Source organism: Trypanosoma theileri, assembly GCF_002087225.1.
Source record: "Trypanosoma theileri isolate Edinburgh chromosome Unknown TM35_Tth_32_V1, whole genome shotgun sequence".
Taxonomy (NCBI): domain Eukaryota; phylum Euglenozoa; class Kinetoplastea; order Trypanosomatida; family Trypanosomatidae; genus Trypanosoma; species Trypanosoma theileri.
Genome location: NW_021639874.1, coordinates 240,085 through 248,733, shown reverse-complemented (window position 1 = coordinate 248,733; position 8,649 = coordinate 240,085). Strand labels below are relative to the sequence as shown.

The following is an 8,649-nucleotide window of genomic DNA, read 5'->3' as shown; positions in this document are numbered from 1 at the left end:
ATTATTATTACTATTATTATTATTGTTATTATTATTGTTATTATTACTATTCGCATTTCGTCGAAGCCATGCAGCAAAGCGGGTCAGGTAATCATCATCCAGAAGATCCAATTCACATGGAATATGTACTACACTTTTATACCCCACATGTTTACCATCACCTCGCATATTAATATTAGAAGGTAATGTACCAATACTACTAGAACTCATCCCATCAGGTAAAGTAGAGGGAGTAGAAGGTTCCTCCTCTTCTTCTTCTTCCTCTTCTTCCTCTTCATCTTCCTTCTCCTCATTATTACTATTATTCTCATTCATCTCATCCATGTACTGTTCATTATTCTCTTCTTCATTCTTTTGTGATTCACTATTTTCCTCCTCGCGTCTTCTCTTTATGCCACTCCCACATTTCACAAAAGTCGACATTTGTTGTGTTTCTAATGGTTTGCGTGGCCACCGCTCTGCCATGAGAGGCGCAAACAAAGAACTAGCGGCTAAGAGATACATCACTGTAAGAGGTGTGGGAATAGTTGTATACCAGCGTGAGTACTGAAGAAGCATCTCACGATGAACTAACGCAAGTGCACGTACACGTAAAATACGAAGGAGTTCATACTGTACACCAATACGACGTTGAAGTGAATCACGTAAGCATTGTAGGATCATGTCTAATAAGTGTTCAGCAACACTACATGTGGACTCTGATTTTGTGATATCATCATCATTATTATTATTATTATTATTATTATTATTATTATTAGTAGTAGTAGTAGTAGTAATAGTAGTAGTACTCTCCATATTGTTTTTCACATTCTGCTGTTGCTCTTCTTTTTCTTTTTCTTCTGGTTGATCTTCTGTGAGTATACGGTATGCCTCTGAAGGGCATAGAAGAGATAAACGATGTGGATCCCCACGTGGTACGATACCAATAAGAAGAATCTCATCAAGCATTAAATCACACTCAGATGAGGGAATCATAATACCAGCAGAGAGTTTATTCACCATTTCATCCACTGCGGTAATACAAGTGGGTGTTAATTCCACTAAACGTGCAAATTGAGGTATCCAATGATCCCTCTTCTCATCTGATCTTCTCCGTTCCTCCTCTATTCCACGAAATCGCCGTAGTTGTTCCATTACAGCTCCTCTAATCGTTGAAGGTGGTATACAAGGATTCACTTTTCGTACTCTCATATACGATTCCTTCTCTTTTTCTTCTTCTTCTTCTTTTTCTTTTTCTTCTTCTTCTAGTTGAACTGGTATTAGATGATAATAACGCTCAGCCACAATACGTTGTTCCTCCCACAATCCCTCTGTATCGGCGGTGTATCCAACAGTGCCGGTCACCCATTCCACTAAAGCCCCCGGTAGTGCCGCAGGAGCCGAGAAGGGTGGAGGTGTAGTGGAGATGCGTAGAGACTTTTGATGTAATTGCGAAGTGAGAGCGGCGGCTTCTTGTAAATTCAATACCGGCGATGTACTCTTGATCTCTTGTGTGAGAGGTGGCCAAACAGTACAGGGAACTATTTGAGAAACTAATGCATATTCCGCATGTGTACGGGGGAGTAATGGTACTAAATTACACATAACAGTTTCATCAATAATGTGAATAGGCATATCTGTTGTTGATGGTGTGGTAGTGTTTCCAAGAGAATGATTCTTATGATTACTATTACTATTACTATTATTATTATTATTGTTTTTACTACCACTCTTCTTCTTTCTTGTCCGTGTATCCTGTACCCATATCACACTTTGGGGAGTTTGCAATACTGGTGTGTTGAGTGACTCTTTTTTATTACTCCCATTCCTGGAAGTAATTTCCTCCTCCTCTTCTTCTTCTTCTTTCTTATCATCTGATAAGAGTAGTTTCTTTGGCTTTTTCGTTTCCGCATTGTCGTTTGATTCACTTTTCTCTACATTGGTAGAGTTTAATTGCTCTGAAGTGATGTCTACAGCTCCAGTCATCCAGAAAGCAAGAGAGGCAGAGGATGAGAGAGTGTGTCGCTCTACATTGTGAGTCTCATTGCAGACTGCAGTGTTATCGTTCTTACCATTCTCCCTATGGTTGTTGTTAAGTCCGTATTCTCTGTTCATTCTCTTTCTACTTGTATTCCTTTTTTTCTTGTTGTTGTTGTTGCGGTTTCCGCTAAAAACACAAGTAAGAATAAATAATAATAATAATAATAATAATAATAATAATAATAATAAAAAGAGTAAAAACGGGGGAAAATAGATTTATATCAATGAGAAAAAGAAAAATGTACTTTTGTTTTTTTTTTTTTCCTTTTTATCCTACTAATTAAACTATAGTTCAGTGTATTAAAAAAAAATAAAATAATATTGAGTAAAGAAGAGAGACAGTAACCCTAATAATTTACTACCATTGTTTTACTTCCACTCTTCAGATATATATATATGTCTACTTCTTATCTTCCTCTTGCTGACTTCAACCTTACAGCTTTAGGCCACTAAACAAGTTGAAATGCTTCATCTAAATAATACTCCAGTCACTATCACCAATAAATAAAATTCATCACAAAAGGCGAACATACACAATAAAAACAAAAAAAAAAAAATACATGCATATATATATATATATATAAACACACATGTATAATGATCACACTCAAGAAATAGAAATACAGTGCAAAAATAAATAATTAAACAAACACGCAATATTCAAGAAAAGTTAACCCAACACTAAAAAAAATAATAATAATACCCTAATACCCCAACCACCATAAGAGAAAGGGGGAAAAAAAAATACATACCCTTTCACCCACTTTATTTTCCCTCTTTCTATCGTACTATAAATATATATATTCCTCTTCTTCACTTCGAACGACAATTCGTCCTCTTCCTACAATATTTTTCAATATCACTATTAAAATTCCCTCCTTTTTTTTTCCTTCTTTTTTCAGTCGATAATAACTTACTTTTTCTTATCTTTAGAACTAGAATCTGGAGCTACAGGAGGTGTATGACTGGGACCACTACTTTTTGTACTGGGACCGCTGCTACTTCCAGAAGTATCACTCTTTGGACCATTTGGACCATATCTTTTATTATGGTCCACCATTGACTCTTTAAAAGATTTATCCCATACAGCTTTCATTTTCTTCTGCTTTTCATCCTCTTCCTTTGTGTCCTGTTCCTCATACTTTTTATAGGGTGCCTCTTTTGGTTTTTCCTCATAATGACTTGCTGGATGTACCGGTGGTTTTCCTTCATTATCCTCAAACGTAATACCATCATTAAATGTAACCTGATATGGTAAAGGTTCACCCTTATTACGATTGGATGTCCATAAATGACGCCATTCTGCACGTGGACCATCTCTTGGTTCCACATATTCACCTGCTTGTACTAAATCATAATCTGGATCCTCACTAGGATCTGTTTCTTTTCCTTGTTTAATTTGTTCTCTAAAACGTGCCTTTGCGCGTTCCACTGCACCTTTGAAATCTTGTGGTCGAATCTTCCCTGGATATGACCATGGTTCCTGTACCACCTCTGTGCGTTTTACCATTTCCCACTCCTTATCTTCTTCTTCCATAATACGACGCAATACCTCTTCCTCCTCTTCATTACATCTTAAGAGATGACCTTGTTTAAATCCGTAACCCTCTGCTCGTCCATGGTGATCTTGTCCATTAAGATATAAATGAGAAAAGGGATAACGTGGGTATGCTTCCCACATACCTGTTGGACCCATGAAATCATAACGATATTTATAACGGAAGGTACGATTCCCATGTTCATCTACAGTTTCATCCCATTTTAAAATTTGCTGTGGAGGTCGTGGAAACATCTCTGTTGGATCATCTGGATTCTTTGGTTGCCAATCCTTAATACGAAAGATCTCATCTGCTTCCATATACCAATGTCCCACAATATCTGATGCTGTATTCGCAACATGCCATCGAAAAGGAGATGTATGTTTAGTATTATACAATAACGGATCACAATAAGAGCCCGGCACCATTCCATACGCCGAGAGAGGAGCAAAACACACCTGTTCTAATCGCTGCTGATGTAAATAGCCTTCACTCCCCGGACTCGTCCACTCTTCATCCCACGTGAAGGCCACCCACGCCCGCTGTCGGATTTGCCGCCACAGTCGTAAGAGACGGCCGGGCCGCACGTTTTTAAATGTCGTTGCCGGCGCCCCGACATCATCGGCCTCCGCCGCCCATACACACAGCAGGGGTGTGGCCCGCAGCATCTCACCCAGAGATACTCAATGAAAGTTGAAATGAAATAAAAAAATGAACTTATGAAAGAGTGATGGGGAGTGGGTAGAAAGAGAAGAAGGAGAATAGAAGAAATAAAAAAAAAAAAAATGGACTATACTCTCTGTGGAAGGGGTAATGCGTTAAGATCGGCAATTTACCCTCTTGCTTCTCTCTGATTCCTTTTATTTCTTTTGTTTTCGCTTACTTCTTCCTATTCTTCTTCTTCTTTCACACTCACACGTTATGAACCCTTGACTCTGTGTCTATATTTGGATCACCACAATTATTGTTTTTTTTTTACCAACACCTACACTTCTTCTTCCTCATACACCAGCAGAAGCCACAAAATGAAAAAAAACAAAAGCAAAGACGTTTCAGTAACTATGCACCCTCAGCAACGTAGGAAGCAACACACAGGCAAAGAGAAAAAACAGAAAAGCTCTTACAGTGCAATACTCCTTCTCAGTCAAAATAAAATAAAAACAAATTAAAAACCGTAGAATGATGCCCTAAAACAAACAAAAAAAAAAGATCATATCATTTTTAATTTACGGCTACCAAAAAATAAATAAAAATAAAAAAAATAGAGCCAAGAAATTTGGGAGGGACCAAGAGGTCTTACGGTTTTGTCCTGTTTGCCACGGAATGCATAATGTCAAGCGCACTATCCTTTTAATTGTTAAACATCTTTCTTACCTTGACAAACATCATCAATGCTACACCCGACACCACCAAAAATATATTATTTTTCTCCGGCTCCGCAACCATTATTATTATTTTTTACTTTCCTGGGCATTTTATTTTCTCCTGTTTTTTCTTTATTATTGTACCCATTAAGTCATTTTTTTTTTTTTTTCACTTTTTCCGCCTCTTACTCTTTAAGTGGCTTTTATGTCACTAACTGTGTGCCATGAGGACACAGTGCCACAAGTAAGATTTGGCTCTTGTCACTTTTCAGTTTTTTCTTCACTCATTTCTTTGAATTATTCATTTATTTATTATATCTTATCTTACGATAATCTCTTGTGTGCATGAACACTGCGCACACAAGAGGAAACAGGATAAACACCCGAAACAACAAAAAAAAAAAAGAAAACACTAGGGAGGGTATTTTTTTATTAATTTTTAAAAATATTTATATAAAAGAGACGTGATTCAGTGAACAAGATGCCTCTGGAAATAGAGTTCTGCAACCTGCCGCCTTGCTCAAATCTCGCCCCCATTATACTTTCCTCTACACTTCATCCACACATTAAAGCCCCTACGGCTGCCCCAGAGAGCTGTTGGACTTGTTGTTTGTAACACGACGCACGCAGAAATACAGCAGGAATGAGAACAGCCCGGCAATCAACAAACCCAGCAAAAAGGTGGCAATCGTAATGCCTGCAATGGCCCCACCACTCAAGTCTGTTCTGCTCTCGGCGTTAGTGGGCGAAGTGCTGCCACCCGCAGCAGAGGATGAATCCGCAACGGGAACGCATGTCTTGCTCAGCTGGTCAAGCACCGTTCCCTTCTCGCAGGCGTAGTCAGGACACGCTGAACGGTAGTTCTGGCAGAGAGAACTGGAGGCACCGGACCCACTGCAATTCATCTGTGTCTTCATCGCCTCTGTCAGGTAGCAGGAGCCCAGTGGACTCGTCCCCTTGGTTGAATCCACAAATCTGGTAAAGTCCGACAGCGGACAGAGATTCTCATTCGGGTCAGTGGCATTCACAACGTACACAACGCCATCGCTGTTTTGGCAACGCATCGGAAGTGGCCAGGAGGCAATACTGTAATTACTCTCAGGTGTCAGTCCAGGGCGCAGGCGGATCACACGAACGTACAACTTCCCATCCACAATTCGGTCCAGTAGCTCCACCACGTAGGTTGTGCCAAAAGTTGGTGAAAAAGTCGCATTATCATCATTATTACCAAGTGTTGCAGCAAAGGGGGCAATGGTTGCATCGTGTGCACTGTAGTGATATATGCCGTAGGTGCTCTTCTCCGTAATCACATCATTCATGTTCTTCAACATGGCCTGCATAAGATCCTGCCCCAAGCTCCCACTTTGACGCTGCATCTCATCAGCTGGATTGTATGAATAAGACGCTGTAGTAAGGGCAGCACTCACCCCAGAGAGTCCCTTTTTATTTGCACTGAGAAGCGGTAGGTTCGCCAACAATCCATTTGGTTCGTAACACGCGGCAACGTCAGCAAGCATCTGCGCACAGTTCACACGCAAAGCGTAGTCCGTACACCGTCCCTCCGAGTGAACTTCACGGGCCACAGCAAGGATATCTTCGTGTGTTGGAAAGATTTTGTCCACCATTGGGGCGGTCCGTTCACGCACCCACGCAGCGCGGCCCAGCTTATCGGCTGTAACCACATTAGGAAGCATCCACGGTCCAAGCAGCTTCTCTTCCGTCAATGGAACTGTGTGAATGACAGGGTACACAGGCACTGTGCCGGCAAACAATCCATTTATGACAGCACTGGCGCTCTGCAGTGTGCGAGGCATATCCGTTGATCGGGTATACACAAATGTCTCGTTGTATACACTCGGGAGAAATCCTGTGGCGACCACCCCAGGCGTGCCAAGAGTTCCATTGTAGCGCTGGCGAAGGAAGTCGCCCATGTTGAACATCTGCTTCTTTCCAGGTTCATTCAGAAGACCACAGGGAACATCCACGCATATCAACGACTCATTGCCGCTTCCAAAGTACCCGACTTCGGGTGAGCGAGCCCCATGACGGTGAACCAACTGCACAAGACGAAGACGAAACTCATCAGGACCACCAGCAGCAGACACGGGGCTCACAGCTGCGAACAATATGAACAGCAGAAGAAGGGGCATCAGGAGTAGTGTCAATAGGGCCGGCAATGGAGCAGAGCGCCTCACAGTGCATAAGCGAGACAATGAGGCGTGATGATGATTCCCTCCCATACTGTTCTTTTGTTACTTTTTTCTTCTTGGTTTTCTTGGTTGTTGTGGTTGTGGTAAAGTAGAAGTTTACTTTGCGGAAATATCAGAATCAAAAAGAAGATAAAAACAAATAGTAGGAAAGAGTAGATTCATATATCTACTATGGCGCATACAACTGGCAAAGGGGGGAAAAAAACAAGTATAGTGTACAGGGTTTTTTAAAGGACTACTATCAACCATCCCATCCATCATCATAAATTATCAGTGATGATCTGAGACTGCTCAGCCTAGTCTCTCCCTTCTTCTCTTCCAATGTCTCCCTCACTCTCTCTTTCTCTCCATATTCTTTCATCTTTTTTCAATCTTCTTTCGTAATTCTTATCGTTCACAGGTTCCAGCACCATTTCTTATCTCGAAACATGACTGTTTTTTTTTTTTTCTTATTGTTTTGTCTTATCTTCGTTATTGCTTGCCGCACAGAGTTCTGATGCAGTTGCAATCATTTCTTCTACCACATATTCCGATATCACTCCAAACGCAACAGGAAGTGGTACAATGGGTATAGTAGCATTATGAGAACTATTATCAACAGCATGAGAAGTACCAGAAGAAGAAGAAGAAGAGGCGTTGTTGTCTAACTGAAGAATAGATCTTAAAGCTTGACAATGCAACACGTTCTGTAGTTTTTCACGCAACCATTCTCCCATTTTCTCCTCACTAAAGCGGTAGTAGTCATCTCCTCCAATTGATTTCACTTCACAAATACGTGAAAGAACTTTCTTAGATTGCATTGCTTCTACTGCTGGAGCCAATTCAGGGCACTGTGCTAGTGCCACACCCCAACCAGGCCATCCATTACTTTTTGTACTGTTGCCATTTCTGTTTGCGCCCATAATGAGATCCTCTGCAGATTGAAATTTATCTTTCATGACATTAGTTGCGGCCTGACGTAGTGCAAAGAAGGTAATATCAAATGGTGTCACGATAAGAAGTTCCTCATTTGGTTCCACTACGTTATCCACAAACCATGTTTGACCAAACCCACCAAGTGGTATCTGTGCCTGTACTTCATATAAAACAACATCCGAAGCATCACTATTATGACAATCCTTCTTCTCTTCTGTCTTCACTTCTGTTGTTGATAGAGACGCTGCTTTTGATGCTGCTGCTGCTGCTGCTGCTGGTGGTGGTGGACACAAAAAGAGTGTTGGTTCACCGTGGCGTGGGTGTTCCAATCGCACAAAAACACATCCTGGACGGAGTGAGGTGATAGGTTGAGGTGTAGGCACATCTCGTGAAGAAGTGGATGGCATGGAGGCTCCTGTCTCTGGGGAGGCACTCATTCCATCCGTTCCAGCCGCAGCCATGGCAGCAGATGGAGAACGTTGATAATCTACCACAGATGAACATGCTCCACTCATTTGATGGTTGCTGCTACTATTGTTAGTGTTATTATTATTATTATTATTATTATTATTATTATTATTATTATTATTATTATTATTATTA

At 40.8% G+C, this 8,649-nt stretch overlaps 4 protein-coding genes across 4 annotated transcripts; all 4 read right to left on the bottom strand.

Moving 5' to 3' along the window:
- Positions 1-2,094, bottom strand: TM35_000321860 (uncharacterized protein; the record flags this gene model as incomplete). The annotated part of the gene is made up of 1 exon (XM_029028813.1): positions 1-2,094. A coding segment is annotated over one exon (2,094 nt), but the record flags the coding sequence as incomplete, so codon positions are not given.
- An 838-nt stretch (positions 2,095-2,932) lies between these two features.
- Positions 2,933-4,225, bottom strand: TM35_000321850 (uncharacterized protein; the record flags this gene model as incomplete). The annotated part of the gene is made up of 1 exon (XM_029028812.1): positions 2,933-4,225. The coding sequence occupies one exon, from the start codon at positions 4,223-4,225 to the stop codon at positions 2,933-2,935; it is 1,293 nt and encodes a 430-aa protein (XP_028879936.1).
- A 1,271-nt stretch (positions 4,226-5,496) lies between these two features.
- On the bottom strand, positions 5,497-7,161 carry TM35_000321840 (membrane-bound acid phosphatase precursor; the record flags this gene model as incomplete). Its single annotated transcript, XM_029028811.1, has 1 exon — positions 5,497-7,161. One exon carries the CDS (start codon positions 7,159-7,161, stop codon positions 5,497-5,499), a length of 1,665 nt encoding a protein of 554 aa, XP_028879935.1.
- A 419-nt stretch (positions 7,162-7,580) lies between these two features.
- TM35_000321830 (uncharacterized protein) lies at positions 7,581-8,648 on the bottom strand (the record flags this gene model as incomplete). The annotated part of the gene is made up of 1 exon (XM_029028810.1): positions 7,581-8,648. A coding segment is annotated over one exon (1,068 nt), but the record flags the coding sequence as incomplete, so codon positions are not given.
- Between the last annotated feature and the right edge of the window lies 1 nt (position 8,649).